This window comes from Giraffa tippelskirchi, chromosome 3 (assembly GCF_054371585.1).
Source record: "Giraffa tippelskirchi isolate mGirTip1 chromosome 3, T2T-mGirTip1v1.2.pri, whole genome shotgun sequence".
Taxonomy (NCBI): domain Eukaryota; kingdom Metazoa; phylum Chordata; class Mammalia; order Artiodactyla; family Giraffidae; genus Giraffa; species Giraffa tippelskirchi.
This window is the reverse complement of record NC_137277.1, coordinates 164,224,105-164,243,162: the sequence shown is the minus strand read 5'-3', so window position 1 is coordinate 164,243,162 and position 19,058 is coordinate 164,224,105. Positions and strand designations below refer to the sequence as shown.

Genomic DNA, 19,058 nt, shown 5'->3' with positions numbered 1-19,058 from the left:
TGCTGCGGTTCTAGAGGCTTCTGGGCCGGAGGCGGTCTCACAAAGAGAGTCCCGGGAGGCCTCTCCAGCCGCTGGACGACCATAGAGATGAGGCTCCTGCCCGCCTAGGGCCGGAGGTAAGCCGGAGGCGGCGGGGCGGGAACTAATAGGGAGTGCGGGCGGAGCGGGCCGGAGGCAAAAGTTTCTCAAACCGCAGGATGAGGGGTAGGCCTGGGCGATGGGAACGCTCGGGAGAAGTGCGGAAGGGAGCACAACGACGAGCGAGGCCCCGGCGCATCATATCAGCACCCCCGGCGTCATTGCTGTGGACCCCACCCGGTTACCCGCTGCCTCTCCTTAGGACAGTAAGCATGACGATGCTCCCTCCTTAGCCTTGCAGTTTACAAGACGATTTTCCTGTTTGCCGGCAATAGTGATTCCCGCTCCCGCCCAACGATGTGGACGCTGTCATCGCCTCCACTTGACAAACAGGAAAGCTGACGTCCCGGGAAGCGAGGAGACTACAATCTGTCCAAGGCCACGCGGTGAGTAGAGCCCACAGGCAAGTGGAAATCGGGTGCCTTGGTCCCCAGACCCGATCTCACCCTTTCCCCAGGCCTCTCTGCCTTAATGTGTCCTTTCTCTTCCCCAGTACCGCTGCCCTGAAGATAACCTCATTTCTTTTCTTGTGCCCACCTGTGTCCCGCCTCACTACACCTTACAGCGGCTGAAGGTTCTCAGTCTAGTCGACACCCCCTCCTCCTTGGCTTCCCGTTAAGGCAATTATTACCGGAGCTGGAAGATTCCTTAGAGCAGCGATAAGTGGAGTCTGTGGTTTCCAGAGAACCCTCTGAGGGCAGAAGTGCGCTGCCCTACCACCTTCTGAATTTCCCTAATCTGAGACTTTGAGTTGCAGAATTCTCACCTACAGAATGATTTTCTAGCAGTAGGTGCCCCTTATCCGACCTTCATGGCTCAGTTTCATGAAGTGATTACACTATCATCCTTAATTCCTAATTACTCAGCGCAAACTAATTTTAGCAATGTATAACAGGATATGCAATTTAGTTGACATTCACTTCTGAGTTGAGTTCCAGTGTTCAATATTAGGTCATAGTCAATGAATGAGAAATTTCTCCAGGTGTGTTACTTTATACATAAGGCACCTCTGGTTTGTTATCTTAGGAGAAGCCTAGCCTTGCATCTCTGTGTCTGCAGTTCTTAACTGTGTGTAAGTGTGTGCTCAGTCGTGTCCAGCTCTTTGTGACCACATGGACTGTGGCCCATCAGGCTCCTCTGTCCATGGAATTTCCCAGGCAAGCATACTGGAGTGGGTTGCCATTTCCTACTCCAGGGGATCTTCCCAACGCAGGGATCAAACCTGTGTCTCTTGCGTCTCCTGCATTGGCAAGCAGATTCTTTACCACTGCGTCACAGTTCTTCATTAGAATCCCTTGTCTGAGTTGCATAGGCTGTTGTGGTTTGTGTTCAGTGAAGTGATAACTTCAGTAAAATCCAGTCAGAAAGCTCCAAGTCTAGGGAGGGAGACTGACAAGTAAACGACAGTGCAGTGTGACATGTTTCTGTTAGAGTTATGTACGAGGTGCCACGAGGACCCTAGAGAGAGAAACTTAGATGAACCATGTCAGGACACCATCATAGTAAAGTGAAATTTATTTCTTTGGCTGCTCCAGGTCTGAGTTATCTTTGATCTTCCTTGTGGTATGCAAACTCCTAGTTGTGGTATGTGGGATCTAGTTCCCTGACCAGGGCCCCCTGCATTGGGAGCATGAGCCTTAGCTACTGGACTACCAGGGAAGTCCCAGTACAGATTCTTAAAGGATAGTTAGGAGTTGGTTAGCCAGACAAGAGAGATGACAAAGGGGAGAAGGCCCATCAAGCTGAGAGAGAGAGAGGAATGTATATATAGTGTATAGAACCAGAAGAAAATGTGGTGAGTCTGGGAAAGGGCAAATCAATGAAAAGTTGAATCACTGGCTCAGAGATCTTCTGCAGAGAGAGGTGGGAGATGAATCTAGAGAGGGCATCAGGGCCAGATCATGAAGGAAGGGCTTTGAGCTAAGAAATAGTGAGATCCTAAGATGTTGAGAGGGGAAGGGACCTCTAAGATCCCTTGAAAGTGCAAGTTGCTCAGTTGTGTCCGACTCTTTGCAACCCCACGGACTATACAGTCCCTGGAATTCTACAGGCCAGAATACTGGAGTTCTCCAGGGGATCATCCCAACCCAGGGATCAAACCCAGGTCTCCCACATAGCAGGGGGATTCTTTACCAACTGAGCCACAAGGGAAGCCCAAGAATACTGGAGCGGATAGCCTAGCCCTTCTCCAGCAGATCTTCCCAACCCAAGAATTGAACCTGGGTGTTCTGCGCTGCAGGTGGAATCTTTACCAGCTGAGCTATCAGGGAAGCCCTGATAGCATGCTGCTGCTGCTAAGTCGCTTCAGTCGTGTGCGACCCTGTGCGACCCCATAGACGGCAGCCCACCAGGCTCCTCCATCCTCGGGATTCTCCAGGCAAGAATACTGGAGTGGGTTGCCATTTCCTTCTCCAGTGCATGAAAGGGAAAAGTGAAAGTGAAATCGATCAGTTGTGTCCGACTCTTAGCGACCCCATGGACTGTAGCCTACCAGCCTCCTCCATCCATGGGATTTTCCAGGCAAGAGTACTGGAGTGGGGTGCTATTGCCTTCTCCACGTGGCCCCACCCAATTTTGTGGCAGATAAGAGAACTGAGACCCAGATTGCTTACTGATACGACCAATGTCACTTAGCTCCAAGAAATAGTCTTCAGTATATGGGTCACAACTTCTTGTCTCTTTCCTATATTGACCTCTATTATCATTTTTATGCTTTTTGTTTTAAACATTGTCTTCTTTTTTTCTCCTTTAGCCATGGACTTTATTGTTTGAATATTTGCAACTATTATTCTATACACAAATTTTAATTTCTTCCAAAACTCTATATTCCATATTTCTAGGTCACTTCACTTTCCATTTTATGCCACATTTCTATCAAGACATATTTCCCCAGATCACAATCTGCCTGATTGTGTGTTGCTGTTGTTGTTCAGTTGCTAAGTTGTGTCCAACTCTTTGCGATGCCCTGGACTGTAGCCCCCCAAGCTCCTCTGTCCATGAGATTTGCCAGACAAGAATACTGGAGTGGGTTGCCATTTCCTTCTCCAGGTAAACATTGTCTTAAAAAGAAAATGTCTATGTTAACTAGGTATGGCCTGCTGCCATGCAAGGAGATGCCTAATTGGGGCAGGCACTAGGCTGTGCACCCACACCAACTGGGGAGAGAGTGAGAGATCTAATTATATGTTGTTTGATTTTTCTTCCGGTTGGTTTATCAGCATATAAGAGGCCACAGCACAGAAACTGGTGATGATGACAGACACCGTGTTGGACTCACAGCCAGCCAACAGCACTGGGGAGATGGATGGACTGTGCCCTGAGCTACTGCTGATCCCCCCACCTCTCTCTAACCATGGAATTCTAGAGCCTGTCCAGAGCCCCTGTCCTTCTGGGAACCCTCCACCTTTGCCTCCTGACCCAGGCTGCCTGTTGGTAGAAGCCACAGCCACTGAAGAGGACACAGGGAACATGGAGATCATTGTGGAAGCAGTAGCTGGAAACCTGTCCCCAGGTATTCCTGGAGAGTCTCCAGGTACAAACACAGTTACTAGCGGGGCAGTAGAATAAGCAAGCCTGAGTTTTTGTCTGTGCTATTTTTGATCCTTGTCTATAAACAAGATGAATACACAAGGTAGCATCCTATTTTTATACTTAGAGATGTTGTAATTTGATTTGCAGTTGGTGAATGTTGATTGGAGGCTGGCAAGGTGGTACACAACTTGTACCAAGCTCTTGGCAGTCTATCCCTGAGAGGGCTTCATGTCTACTAGGCAATAATCCAGGAGGGAAGACCTTTCCAACACCTCTGCCCAATTCTTACTGCTATAGTCCTCAGGGATTCTTTTCTCCACGTTGACCCTCCCACCCAGGGACTGCAGCCAGGGTTTAGGCAAAAGGCCCAGCCTCTCTTCACCACCCAGGGCTTGGCAGGGCTCCTAGAGGTAATCTGCTATTTCCCTGCTCTGATTTCTTGTGGATAACGTATTTAACTCACTCAAGGCATGCGTTATGACTGGGAGTTGAACAATTTATATTTATGTTAGAAGAAAGATTCTTCCTGTTATTCTTCCTACATCTATAACTTCTTATTTTGGGGTAGCTTCCCTGTTTTTTAACTGTCATCTTCCAGCTACAGTTGTACCAATTTTCCTTGGCAGTGTGCCAAGAATACTGGGAAAGATTAGCTGGTTTGATCATATAACATTTCTAAACTTTAATGTGGTGAAAGAAATAGTAAATAAATTAAGAAGGAACCTAGAAAGACATTTGCAATATATATAAGAAGAGTTAATATCTTTAAAATTCAAAGAGCTTCACAATAAGAAAAAGAAAGTTTTTTAAAGGGGGAAAAAGAAACCACATGCAATTCACTAGAAAAAAAATAGTCACTAACCATAATCTCACTAATAGACAAATTCCAATTAAAAGTACCTATGAGATGCCACTTCTGTTTTACAACACTTGGGCAAAAGTTAAGCTTTTTTTTTTAATAAAACTAGTGTTGGTGAGGCAATGGGAAGCAGACACTATCTTATAGTTTATGGAGAGTGTAAATTAGTGTGATCTTTTGAAGGTCAATTTATGCACAGAACGATTTAAATGAGTGTACTCTGACCCAGTAATTCCACTTCTAGGGATCTGTCCTATAGAATGTGTCACATATGCACACAAAGATACAGGAATAAGGATGTGTAGGGCAACTTTCTTTACAGTGTTTGGAAACAACCCAGATATCCATCAGTAAGAGTAATTTCATTTTGCTTTATCCATACTATGAAGTATCGTGAACTGGACAAAAAAAATATGAGGTAGATCTAAATGTACTACTTTTAGATATAAACAGCTTTGATATATAGCAAGTAGAAAAAAGAAAAAAACAAATTATGAAAATGTGACCCCATGAGGCCTGAAAGGATATAGACCAAATTGTGTGTGTGAGGCTGGGAGGTGGATATTCTTTATATAAATGTACTGTTGCACTGAATTTTTATTTAAACAAAGAAAAATAAAAAGAGAAAGAAGACCACCAGAATGCAGGACAAACCTGGACTCCACTGTTAACAAGCACAGTGGCCTTAACCTTGCAGAATCCCAGGTCCCACTTCTCATAGGGCAGTTGGAGGACCAAGTAAAAGTGTTTCCTAAGCCTTTCTTTGTCAAGGTCCTGCCATTACTTAAGAAATGGCAGCAGTTATTATGAATGTGATTTGGCTTATTCCAGAAAGGATAACCTCCATTTTGTGAGTCACTGTGCATTTGAAAGTCTTTTCACAGAATATAAAAGTAAACATATATATTGTCATATATGTCACAGATGTTACCTCCAGATTGTCGTTTTCTTCTTATAAGAGTTTCTGACTTTTTATTTGAGGAAAATATATTACCTTTTCTTAATGCTTTTTGGATTTGGTTAATGCTTGTTACTTTCACTTCACAAATATTTATGAAATGCCTACTTTGTGCTGAGTGTCATGTAGACAGACCATCCTTGACCTTAGGGGCTTGCAGTCAGGTGTAGAATCAGACTTAAGTCCATCTCCATTCCACGGACATGAAAAGATCCACTTATATTTTCTGCTGGTAACTAACTCCTCTGAATCTCATTCTGTCTGATTCTGTGCCTTTCTCTGTCGGTCCTCTGCCTACAGGTGTCCTGGTAAAGGTGGTGGAGGTGTACTTCTGTGAGCGCTGTGAGCAGAGCTTCGCAGAGCCCACTCTGCTGGCCCTGCACCAGTGCACTGAGACCCTTATTCAGCCTGTGCAGGGCCTCCCTACCCAACCCTGCTCTGTAGAGCTGCCCCCTAGCAACCTCACTCTCCCTGGCCCGCTGCAGGGCCAGAGCCCACCAGATAGCCCCCTGCCATGCCCTGTGTGTAGGCAAGAGTTTGCCCAACCCCAGACCCTGAAGAGCCACTTCAAGATGCACTGGGGCACCCCCGACACCTTCTCCTGCCCAGAGTCTGGCTGTGTGTTCTCCACTCAAGATCGCAAGGGGCTCCACTGGCACCTACGGCAGACCCACAGAGTGCTTCCGGTGCCCTGTTCCTTCCGGGGATGCCCCCTGCTCTTCGGGAGCCAGCAGAGCATGGAGCTGCACCGGCAGACCCATTACCCTTTCCACTGCAACCGCTGCAGCTTCGTGGGCTCCAACGTCAAACTCTTCCGGCAGCATCAGCGGAGTCACGGGGCTGGGATGCAGCAAGAACCATCTGCTGTAACGAGTCTTCCATCTCAGGAGCTGCTGCCAGGTATGAGGTCAAGGGCCCAGCAGTCCCCTGCCTGGAACACAGCTGCAGTTGGTCTGTAGGAGAGGCAGTTGTTACAGATGCCATGAATGTATGCATGAATTTAAGAGAATCCAGAGTAGTGTCTTAGGATGTCAGAATTACTGACTGATGTGGGAAGGCATCTAGACATCCTGGACCAGGCAGACAGTGAATGAAGATTGGCTTAGGCTACACTGAAGTGATTTAACCAACATCTCTTCTGATCCATCTCAGAACTTTCTGAGAGCAGAAGCTAAATTGCCTTGCCCGTCAGTGGCTGTAGCCACTGGTGGAATGCCTGTGGGCTCCTGTTAGAGCAAGTGGAATTGGGCAGGAGAAGCTGGGGTTATTGTAAAAAGAAACCTTCAATGGAGGTGGTGCTTCAGTGATTCTTACTCCTCTTGGTCTCAAAAAGAGAGCATGAGGTGAGTAGAGGAGCAGGAAGAAATAGAGAAATCAGACCAGTGGGGCCAGGGTTCTGATGAGAGAATTTGGCTTGCTAACACTGATTTCTGCTCTGGTGCAAATAGAAGATTCTTCTTTCCTGGAATGAAAAAGTCATACATCTTTGCCTTACCGTGGCAGCTGTATGTGCTTAGAACCCAGGATTTTCTTACGCTACACGGTGAGAGGTGATTCTTCCCGGCCAGTAAGAGGGAAATTCAAGCACTCAGTGCTGCGCTGGCTTCTCTAGTCATCAAGTTCTTTGCACCTGCAGCTCCCAAAGTGCCTCCAGGAATGGGAGAGCCTTCAGAGGAGACAGGAGCGCCCTCGCCTGGGCGGGAGTCAGCGGAAGAGGAGGAAGAGGAGCGTGATAGCCTGAAGAGCTCCCAGAAAGCCCTGGAGCTGGAAGGTAATGACATGATGGGCTTGAACCTCTCGGTAGAGAGGAACAGACTGGGGGGGAGCCTGGCATTGAGGCTCTGAGGTTTTGTTTTCTGAGTTTTGGTTCGCATCCTTCTGTTCCTAACATTCTTCTTGCACACAACTAGTGGGGAAGTGATAGATGGGCACAGTCCCTGGTGACACAATGTGTGCGGGTTAAGTCGCTTCAGTCTGACTCTGTGCGACCCCCTAGCCTGCCAGGCTCCTCTGTCCATGGGATTTTCCAGACAGGAATACTGGAGTGGGTTGCCATGCCCTCCTCCAGGGGATCTTCCCGACCCAGGGATCGAACCTGTGCTTCTTACATCTACCTGCATTGACAGGCGGGTTCTTTGTCTACCTGCATTAACAGGCAGGTTCTTTATCACTGGTGCCACCTGGGAAGCCCCTGGTGATGCAGGGGAAAGGTAAATAGCATTTTCTCTCAGAGCTGGTTTTCCTCAGGCAGAAGGCTCTTCTGTGGGTAGAGAGAGGGTGATATTCATAGTACAAAGATGCCAGAGGTTATCGACTGGCAGCCTGTCTTGTCTGACATTGAGCCCCCTAAGACTGCATTTCTGAACCCTTGCATTCCCAGTTTTCCATCTGAGTAGAACAGCATTTGAAGCCCATCCCACAGGGAGCATATTTACCAACAGATGACCAGGAAGGATCTGATTATATTTATTACCAGCTCTCTGACCGGAGTATTCAGAAGTAGGAGTACTTTACCTTGTCTTCCCTCTGCTCACTCCCCGTGAGGTCCTTCTCCTTCCAACCAGCCGTCCTGATTCTTCCACCTGCCCCCATGGTCAAGGGCAGGAGGAACAAGAATGTTCCATCAAGATTGTTCTTCTGAGCTTTTCTGGACAGAGGCTCAGGAATAGAGGGTGGCTGGGTGAAGTACTTCTTACAGGCCACAGCATGGTCTGAGAAGTCCTTGTGATTTTCTTTCTCTAAATACTTGAATGTCTTGTCTCTTCTTTGAGCCTGCAGAGTTTGAGATGCTACTGTTTGTTTTCCCAGAGAGAAAGGAGCGAGGCCATGCAGGCGTGCATGTTTTGTCTGGGCAGACTGTGGTTCTCCCATTATCCGGTCAGTCCCTGGCCTATCAAAGAATCTCATTGTCAACGCTCCCTGCCTTTTTCCCTCTCCCAGGCACTGTGGCTTCTGGCACCGAGTCCCTCTTCAAGACCCACATGTGTCCAGAATGCAAGCGCTGCTTCAAGAAGCGAACTCACCTGGTGGAGCACCTACACCTCCACTTCCCAGACCCCAGTCTCCAGTGCCCCAACTGCCAGAAGTTCTTCACCAGTAAGAGCAAGCTCAAGACCCACCTGCTGCGGGAGCTGGGCCAGAAGGCCCACCGCTGCCCACTGTGCCACTACAGCGCCGTAGAGAGGAACGCCCTCAACCGCCACATGGCCAGCATGCACGAGGACATCTCCAACTTCTACTCAGACACCTACGCCTGTCCTGTCTGCCGGGAGGAGTTCCGCCTCAGCCAGGCCCTGAAGGAGCACCTCAAGAGCCACACCACGGCCGCCGCGGCCGAGCCACTGCCCCTCCACTGCTTCCAGGAGGGCTGCAGCCACACGGCACCCGACCGCAAGACCTTCGTGAAGCACCTAAAAGAGACCCACGGGGTGCGGGCCGTGGAGTGCCGCCACCACTCATGCCCCATGCTCTTCGCCACGACGGAAGCCATGGAGGCCCACCATAAAAGCCACTATGCCTTCCACTGCCCCCACTGTGACTTCGCCTGCTCCAACAAGCACCTGTTCCGCAAACACAAGAAGCAGGGCCACCCAGGCAGTGAAGAGCTGCGCTGCACCTTCTGCCCCTTTGCTACCTTCAACCCAGTGGCCTACCAGGACCACGTGGGCAAGATGCACGCTCACGAGAAGATCCACCAGTGCCCCGAGTGCAGCTTTGCCACTGCCCACAAGAGGGTGCTCATCCGCCACATGCTGCTGCACACCGGTGAGATGGCTTCCGCCCTTCCCTTGCTCCGTCTCGTAGGGGCGATGACGGTGATGGTGGCAGCAGATGGGAGCTTTCTGTGTGTGCCGGGCGTGGGGCTTTGCATACGTTGCATAAGACTCATGAGGTAAATCTAGCATCTGAAGTTCACAAATGAGCCTTAAGCCGAATGTCCATCAGCTCAAAAAGTGGTCAGGCTGGGATTTGAATCCAGGCCCTCTGACCCAGGGGCTTCCCTGGTGGCTCGGACGGTAAAGCGTCTACCTGCAATGCAGGAGACCTGGGTTCGATCCCTTGGTCAGGAAGATCCCCTGGGGAAGGAAATGGCAACCCACTCCAGTACTCTTGCATGGAAAATTCCATGGCCAGAGGAGCCTGGTAGGCTACAATCCATGGGGTCGCAAAGAGTCGGACACGACTGAGCAACTTCACTTTCACTTTCCTCTGACCCAGACCCTGTACTCTTGTGCCTTACCTTTAATGCCCTGGTGGGTTCTGCTCACCCCTAGTCAGGCATGTTTACCCAGCCTGTTAAAGCAAAGAAGCCCAAACCAGGACAGATGCCTGCCTTTGTAATTCAAGTTCTGTGATGTTCTGTGAGAGAGGGGGGCTGAGAGGACTGAGCCATCCTTGTATGTTATAGCCTTGGCAGCCATGACATTGAAACACAGTCATGTCTCATGACCTGAAAGTTGCAGGTTTTTCAACTCAAACTCTTTAATTGGTTATCAGCATTACTGATACTTTGAGTAAAAACCAAATCAGGCTCCCTGGCTATACAGCATCTGCCCATTTGTGATGTCTATGTAAGCATCGGTGGATTGACCAGACATTTAAAAAATCTCATCAAAGATTCTTTAGTTTGGGAGGACAGTTTTTAGGCAGTTTGTGGCAAAGCCATTATTGTTCCCATTAGACAGTTCATTTCTATACAGACTTTAGTCACAAAATCTCATTTTGGGGAGCTTTTCCTAAAACCTCATATCAATATAGGCATATTTTCTTTTATTGTACTTCACTTTTTTATTCTTAGCAGATACTGTGTTTTTAATAAATTGAAGGTTTGTGGCAACCCTGCATTGTCAAGTGATGGTTAGCATTTTTTAGCAGTATTTTTTAATCAAGGCATGCACATTGTTTTATTAGAATGCTATTACATACTTGATAGACTGCACTGCAGCATGTGAACATAACGTTTTTATGTGTACTGGGAAACCATAAATTTTGTGTGATTCACCTTGTTGCTGTATATGCTTTACTGCAATGGTCTGGAACTGAGCCCACAATGTCTCTGAGGTATACTTGTGTAGTGCTTTACAGTTTACAGAGTTCTTTCATATTTATTATTCATAACAATCTTGTGAGGAAGGCAGGTAAAGATGAGAGACTCTGAACATTTAAATGGCCTGTTTCAGGATCCCACAGCTGGTATTAGAACCAGAGCCAGCTGGTTGCTTTTCTTTCCCCATCAGGGGAGGAGCTAAGTGGGTAGCAGGGACCTCAGGGAAAGGTCTTGAAGGAATATGGCCCAGCCTCACCAGTCAGTGCCAGGTCTTGACCAACTTACAGGGACAGCTCGTCCTTGAGTCCTCTGGGGCATCTTATTTAAACTTCATATCTACCATGTGAGGTCAGTATTTTTGTGTCCCCTCCCCCCACTCCACCCCCACCTTTATGGAAACCAGGAAACTGAGACTTAGAGGGGATGAATGACCTGCCCAAGGCCACACAGTAGTAAACTGGAATTTCAACCACTGCCTAATAGTTCTATGGTTTCTCTGTGCCTCAGCTTCTTCCTCTGTAAAATGGGATAATCATAACACCTGCCTCATAGGGCTGTTGTGAGGATTCAGTAAGGGGAGGCATTAAAGTGCTCAGAAAGGTGCCTGGCACATAGTGAGCGCTGTGTAAATGTCAGCTATTAATATCTTCATGACTGTGTTGGACTCCAGAGTCAGAGTTGTTAACCACTATGTCGTATGGCCTAATTTTTTCCTCCTCCTCTTCCACAAAACTAAGTGGATTGGGCTAAGTGGAGCAGTTGGCCATCGGTGCCAGTAACCCGTAGAACAAATCTAGAACCAACTTTGAAAAAAGCTAGGTCTTCATTTCCGCCCATCTTCCTTGGTGTTGAGGTGGAAGCGTGGTCTTGTGAGAGGGCCACGGGGCAGCGTTGACTCTGCCATCAGCACCTCAGCTTTCGCTCCTGCTGGGCGTTGGGGCATCCCTCACTCAGTGCATGTCTGACCTGTATCCTCTCCCCGCTCACCCCACCACCACAGGTGAGAAGCCCCACAAGTGTGAACTGTGCGACTTCACTTGCCGAGACGTGAGCTACTTGTCCAAGCACATGCTGACCCACTCCAACACCAAGGACTACATGTGCACCGAGTGCGGCTATGTCACCAAGTGGAAGCACTACCTGAGCGTGCACATGCGGAAACACGCAGGCGACCTCAGGTATGAGCACACGTGTGCCGCCCTCCCTTGCCCAATGACCTGGGGGTTCAGTTGGCTCGCTTCTGGCCCCAAGAGACTCGTCCTCACACCCCTCTGCTCCCGTCATCTCTGTTCCACTGCCTCCAGCTGACCTCTGCCTGTGGCCCAGGCCGCACAGTGAGACCTCTCTGGGCTCAGAGAAGGGAGTGCAGACCCAGAGTAGAGGCCCAGAGACTGAAGTGTCCTTTGAGCTCTGAGCCCAGTCCTGGTGACGTAGATGGGCTATGCTTGTGACCCTGATCCTGCCACTTCAACATCCCGGCCAACTCCCATCTGACCAGTGGGTACAGCTAGCTAGGGTGTCTCTCCTTAGCTTTCATGCCTCTGTGGAAAGTCGGAACTCGGTGCAGAAACCTGCCTGAGGGGCTGTAGCCATGTCAGCACCCTGGAAGTCTGCAGAAGTTTGCTGATTCATGATATCTTCCCTTTAGGAAGAAACATAGATTTAAGAGTTAGAACACAAGCCCTGAAGCTAGACTATCTCTGCCCTTCACTTCCTTTGTAACTTGAGGCAAGTTATTAACTTCTTTGCCTTAGTCTCCTCACTGATAAAATGGAGATACCTAGTTCTTGGGTAGCAGAAAAGACGATTCAGTTAGATGACGAGGGACTTCCCTGGCAATCCAGTGATCAAGACTTTGCCTTCCAATGCACCAGATACAGGTTCGATCCCTAGTTGGGAAACCAAGATACCACATGCCTTGCAGCCAAAAAACCAAAAGATAAAACAGAAGCAATATTGTAACAAATGTAATAAAGACTTTTAAGAAAATGTTTTAAATAAATCAGATGACACAGGTACAAGTGAGTGTGGAGCCTGGCCCATGGTATGAATTTATGAGTGACTGGTAGTGGCTATGATTAACTTAATAATTGTGATCTTACCCTCTTTGCCAGATACCAGTGCAACCAGTGCTCCTATCGCTGCCATCGGGCTGATCAGCTGAGCAGCCACAAGCTGCGGCACCAGGGCAAGTCCTTGATGTGTGAGGTGTGCGCCTTCGCCTGCAAGCGGAAGTACGAGCTGCAGAAGCACATGGCTTCGCAGCACCACCCTGGTAAGCCAGCGCCGCTCTACCCCTGCCGCTACTGCAGCTACCAGAGCCGCCACAAGCAGGCGCTGCTGAGCCATGAGAACTGCAAGCACACCCGCCTCCGGGAGTTCCGCTGTGCCCTCTGTGACTACCGCACCTTCAGCAACACCACGCTCTTCTTCCACAAGCGCAAGGCCCATGGCTACGTGCCCGGCGACCAGGTCTGGCAGCTCCGCTGTGCCAGCCAGGAGCCAGAAGGGGCCAGGCAGTGTGCAACACCCTCACCAGACTCAGTGCCTGCAAGTCAACTGTCTGCTCAGCCTGAGGGGCCGGACCACGACCCGGGGGCTGTGATGGACCCCACCCTGATCCAGGCCCTGCCAGAGGCCAGTGAGGAGGGCAGTGCTGGGAAGCAGGACAGCAGCGAGGTTCCCCAGGGGGACGACCTGGTTGGCAGCCCCAGTCCAGCGGAGGTAGATGAGGGCGGCTGCACACTACACCTCGAGGCCCTGGGAGTCGAGCTGGGACCTGTGGCTGACCCGCCCCTTGAGGAAGTCACTGAAACAGCTCCTGTGGAGTTCAGGCCCCTGGACCCCTCTGGGCCCCTGAGCCTGGAAGGGCCAGAGGGAACTTTGACAGACCTGTCTACCTTTGAGGGTGCTGGAACTTCTGACTTGGGTGCTGAAGAGCCCATTCTGGAAAAGCCAGTCTCTCAGCCCCCAACCAATCCCCCTTCCTCAGAGGAGCCCCCAGATGGCTGGGTGGGAACCTTGAAGGCAACTACACCCACCGAGACAGCACCCCTGCCCCAGCTCCCTGAATCCGAGTCATTACTCAAGGCCCTAAGGAGGCAGGACAAAGAGCAGGCAGAGGCATTGGTGTTGGAAGGGCGAGTCCAGATGGTCGTGATTCAGGCAGAGGGGAGAGCTTTCCGCTGCCCACACTGCCCATTCATCACCCGCCGGGAGAAGGCCCTGAGTCTGCACTCCAGGGCTGGGTGCCAGGGCCGCCGAGAGCCCCTGCTCTGCCCCGAGTGCGGCGCTAGCTTTAAGCAGCAGCGTGGCCTCAGCACGCACCTGCTGAAGAAGTGCCCTGTTCTGCTCAGAAAGAACAAGGGCTTGCCCAGACCAGATTCACCCATCGCTGGGCAGCCTCTGCCTCCGAGCATCCCGGCCTCAGAGGATGCAGAAGGTGGGAAGCCCCCAGCTGAACCATTAGAAGAGATCATGCTCCCAAGAGATGCTCCTTCCAAGCCTTCTAGGGAGCCAGAGAAGATAGGGGAGCCTCTTGCCGTCCTCTCTGGCTCTATAGTCCCTCCTGTGGGAGACTCCTCACCCTCAGAGGCCCCTGAGAAGTACCACTTCAAGCAGGGCAAGTTTCACTGCAACTCATGCACGTTCCTCTGCTCTCGCCTTTCCTCCATCACCTCTCACGTGGCTGAGGGCTGCCGGGGTGGACGTGGCGGGGGAGGAAAGCGAGGGGCTGTCCAGACCCAGCCTGCCCTGTCATCCCTGTGCGGTGGGGATTCTGCACCCCTGAGCAGTGGGAGTACAGAGTGCAGCCCAGGGGATGGGGAGCCGGCTCTCCTGCCAAAGCAGAAGGCAGCCCGCTTCTCCTGCCCCACGTGTCCCTTTAGCTGCCAGCAGGAGCGGGCTCTGCGGACTCACCAGACCCGGGGCTGCCCCCTGGAGCCCTCTGGAGAGCTGCGCTGCGGCCTCTGCCCCTTCATCGCTCCCACTGCTGCCGCCCTGAGGCTCCACCAGAAGCGCCGGCACCCCGCCGCTGCCCCAGCCCGAGGCCCCCGGCCCCCTCTGCAGTGCAGGGACTGCGGCTTCACCTGTAAGCAGAGCCGGTGCCTGCAGCAGCACCAACGGCTGAAGCACGAGGGGGTGAAGCCACATCAGTGCCCCTTCTGCGACTTCTCCACCACCCGACGGTACCGGCTCGAGGCCCACCAGTCACGACACACAGGGGTTGGCCGCATCCGCTGCAACTCCTGTCCCCAGACATTCGGTACCAACTCCAAACTGCGCCTGCACCGGCTGAGGGTGCACGACAAAACGCCTACCCACTTTTGTCCCCTCTGTGACTACAGCGGCTACCTCCGCCATGACATCACCCGCCACGTCAACAGCTGCCATCAGGGCACCCCAGCCTTTGCCTGCCCTCAGTGCGAGGCCCAGTTCAGCTCCGAGACGGCGCTCAAGCAGCACGCAATGCGCCGGCATCCAGAGCCCACGCCGCCTGCCCCCGGCTCCCCAGCGGAGGCCACCGAGGGCCCCCTGCACTGCGCCCGCTGCGGGCTGCTGTGCACCAGCCCCGCCAGCCTGCGGGGGCACACCCGGAAGCAGCACCCCCGGCTCGAGTGTGGGGCCTGCCAGGAGGCCTTCCCCAGCCGGCCGGCACTGGACGAGCACCGGAGGCAGCAGCATTTCAGCCACCGCTGCCAGCTCTGTGACTTTGCTGCCCGGGAGCGGGTGGGCCTGGTGAAGCACTATTTGGAGCAGCACGAGGAGACTTCCGAGGCAGCAGCAGCCTCGGCCGGGGAGGGCGACTCTGGCCAGCCCCCTCTGCGCTGCCCCTTCTGTGACTTTGCCTGCCGCCACCAGCTGGTGCTCGATCACCACGTGAAAGGGCACGGGGGCACTCGGCTCTACAAGTGCACGGACTGTGCTTACAGCACCAAGAACCGGCAGAAGATCACCTGGCACAGCCGTATCCACACCGGGGAAAAGCCCTACCGCTGTCACCTCTGTCCCTATGCCTGTGCGGACCCCTCTCGCCTCAAGGTAAGGTCAGGGGGCATGGGGTCCGGAAAGGGAAGGAAGGCAGGCTGCGGAGTTAAAACCACCTGGGTTTTCTAATCCTGACTCTTCCAAGTATTAGCTCTGTGACTTGGGTCAAGTCCCTTAACTTCTCCAAGCCTCAGGTTCCTCATCTATGAGAAAAGGGGATAATACTGCACAGGGTTGTTACAAAGGTAGAATTCCAGGACTTCCTGGCGGTCCAGTGGTTAAGACTCTATGCTCCCAGCGCAGGGGGCGTGGGTTCAATCCCTGGTCAGGGAACTAAGATCCCCCATGCCACGTAGCCAAAAAAAAAGATAGAATTCCATAATATATGCTTGGCATGTGATAAAGACATATAATCGGTTGTAGATTATCTAGATAATAATAGCTAACATTTTTTGAGCACTTACACTGTATGTTGGGCATTAATTTTAATCCTTATGAAAATATGAAATATAGTTACTTTTACTGTTTCCCATTTTACAGATTAATAAACTGAGAATTAGGGGTTAGTTTACCCAAAGACGCAGCTAAATGAGTGGCAGAGCTGAGATCGGGTATACCTGTGGTTGGCCAGATGGATCAGGGTGGCGTGCAAGTGACTGGCCTTGGGGACCCGACTGGCAGTGGGGAGGGATGGGTCGGCTTGGTGCAGGGAACAGGATTATCTGCTGGCAGTTTCTCTGCCTGCTCGCCCTATTTCCACGTCCAGTGAGTCCCCGTTAGGCGCACGTTCTCTGGGTGCTCTCTGCTCCTCCCTCCCCCAGTACCACATGCGGATCCACAAGGAGGAGCGGAAGTATCTGTGCCCTGACTGCGGCTACAAGTGCAAGTGGGTCAACCAGCTCAAGTACCACATGACCAAGCACACAGGTGAGCCTGCATGGTTTCCACAGGCCCAAGGGGCTCCCCTGTGCCCTGGCACACCCAGCCTCCCTGAGGTGGTGTCCTTATGCAGGATCTGGGGTGCGTGTCAGTTTTCACATCAGGGGTAGTGGGTCAGCTGAAAAGCCAGAATAACTTCCCAACCCACTGAAAGCCTATCAGAATCAGAAGAGGTGAACCTGGGGGTCTGGGCATGTGTGGTTTGCAAAACCTTCCCAGGGGATTGTAGCACAAGGTCACCCCCTTTCTGTTGAGAACCCCCAACTCAAGCATGAGGAACCAGATCTACCTGGTTCCTATGGAGACAGGATGGAACTATCGTGAGTGAGCAGGCGAAAGTAGAGGGCCCGCCTGCTCTAACTTGTCCTTTTTTTCCCTCCTGAGTCGAGTCCACGGACCACAGGTTCTCAGAGAAGGGTTAATGATGGTGTGTCTTGATTGCTGTATATGGCCCACCCTATAAGGGAATTAACCAGGTGCCTTTCAAGGCCCTCTGCCTCTATGGATGGCACTACTTTTTACCTCTATCTCTTTCTTCTTAAGTATTTTCTTTTACTTCCTGAGTTGAACGAGGAATTGTATTTAAATAGATTCCCAGTTCCATGAGTACTACAGGACCAAAACAGGGTTGGAATTCCGCTTGTGGAAAACTTAGCATATTTGAGTCTTTATTGTTGTCAGATGGCTACTTAGGGGTCCAGTTAGTTACCAGCATCCATTGAGCACCCACTGTCTACAAGGGGTTATGTGGAAGAAGGGCAGCACATCAGACAGGATTGGAACATTCCAGAGACACGGTCCTTTATCCGCTGGCTGGCTGCGTTCCTTATGTCCCAGGATCACAGTGGCACTTCTGGTCCACGGATCCTTGTTCCACCTCTTTCAGTGGCGACCTGTTCCCTGTCCTTCCCCCGTCCCACAGGACTGAAGCCATACCAATGTCCCGAGTGTGAGTACTGCACCAACCGGGCCGACGCGCTGCGCGTGCACCAGGAGACACGGCACCGGGAAGCTCGGGCCTTCATGTGCGAGCAGTGCGGCAAGGCCTTCAAGACGCGCTTCCTGCTGCGCACCCACCTGCGCAAGCACAGCGAGGCCAAGCCCTACGTGTGCAACGTGTGCCACCGGGCTTTCCGCTGGGCCGCCGGCCTGCGCCATCACGCCCTCACCCACACCGACCGCCACCCCTTCTTCTGCCGCCTCTGCAGCTACAAGGCCAAGCAGAAATTCCAGGTGGTCAAGCACGTGCGCAGGCACCACCCTGACCAGGCTGACCCCAACCAAGGCGTGGGCAAAGACCCCACCACCCCCACGGTGCACCTGCACGATGTGCAACTGGAGGACCCAGGCCCTCCTGCTCCCGCTGCTCCACCCGCTGGACCCGAGGGCTGAGCCCCCCACCTCCCAGACACGAGGAGGGTGTGGACCCATGTACAGACTGGACCCGAGGGCTGAGCGCCCACACCTCCCAGACACAAGGAGGGTGTGGACCCATGTGCAGACTGGACCCGAGGGCTGAGCCCCCACACCTCCCAGACACGAGGAGGGTGTGGACCCATGTGCAGACTGAACCCAGAGCTAGCCTGAGGAGCTCAGGGCTGTGGGAGGGGCTGGCTTCAGGGCATAAATGAGGCTGGAACCCTCCTGGGAATCTAGCCCATAGTACTTGGAAGTTGATATAAAAGAGAGACCTGGACCACAAATTGATTTCTGTTGAGGCACACTGTGTTTTTGACCTGTGTGTTCCTAATTTCTTCACCATCGCCCCACCAAAGCCCCTGGCTATAAGATCGTGGATTACCCATTTCATCTTCTCTTTCCTTCTTAACTGTGTTAAGTTCCTGTTTCCTCAGCATCCTCAAAACAGTTGTACCTAACCGCATGTGCCATTGTGTCCACTGCTCCATAAAGCATGGTTAAATGATTCATAGCTTATATAGATTCTTCCATGTCCCCGACTTTAATACTGCTAGGCTGTCTTTCAGTCTGCCCTGTCCCCTCTCAGGCCTCCATCTCTCCTTTGTCTCCTTCCATCTTCGCTGAGTAATTGGGTCTGAAACAGGACCAGGTCTGCCTTCTGTCTGTCCTAGAGCCTGAGTCAGCCCTCGCCTTGCTCTTATTTCCAAGTCCCTTTGTCTTCCAGTATATGGAGGATTGCTACCCACTCAGCCTTCTCGTGGAAGCAGCTTTAATTCAGCAGCATCTTCAGACCAGCTCAGCTGCTGGACTGGAGTTAAAGCACAGGATAGTGGAAGACAGACAGTTGGGGAGGTAAATCTCTCACCCAGAATTCTGTCGGTGCTTCACAGTGACTCTATCATGAATCATCTAAACTGGGACACACTGGGAAAATTAAAGAGGATACTATTAATAATTATGCTGAGACACCAGACATAAAGCAAGACTATTCCGGGCTAACTCTTTAGGAGGGCTGGGATCACGTAACTCTGTCTTCTCCTTTTACCCTGCCACTTAGAAGCCATACTTCTTAGCCTTTCTGTGTAGTGAATGCTGGGGGGCCTGGGAAACTCTGTTTTCCCACTTTTTTCCTACCCCACCTGTCTTATCCAAATGTCCCCCAACCCTCATATCTCCTTGCC

The 19,058-nt window shown here is 51.6% G+C and overlaps 1 protein-coding gene across 7 annotated transcripts; it reads left to right on the top strand.

Moving 5' to 3' along the window:
* The first annotated feature begins 77 nt into the window (after window positions 1–77).
* Window positions 78–18,382, top strand: ZNF142 (zinc finger protein 142). 7 transcript variants are annotated; one of them, XM_081584027.1, is made up of 10 exons: window positions 78–116; window positions 414–524; window positions 3,357–3,649; window positions 5,787–6,386; window positions 7,123–7,257; window positions 8,427–9,251; window positions 11,534–11,711; window positions 12,648–15,573; window positions 16,341–16,446; window positions 17,381–18,382. In XM_081584027.1, the coding sequence occupies exons 3-10, from the start codon at window positions 3,388–3,390 to the stop codon at window positions 17,848–17,850; spliced, it is 5,502 nt and encodes a 1,833-aa protein (XP_081440153.1). In that variant the 5' UTR covers window positions 78–116; window positions 414–524; window positions 3,357–3,387; the 3' UTR covers window positions 17,851–18,382. The 7 variants fall into 7 exon arrangements, with proteins under 7 accessions (XP_081440153.1, XP_081440150.1, XP_081440155.1 ...); XM_081584024.1 differs by having other exon boundaries at window positions 3,357–3,670; XM_081584029.1 differs by having other exon boundaries at window positions 372–524; window positions 6,308–6,386.
* The last annotated feature ends 676 nt before the right edge of the window (window positions 18,383–19,058 follow it).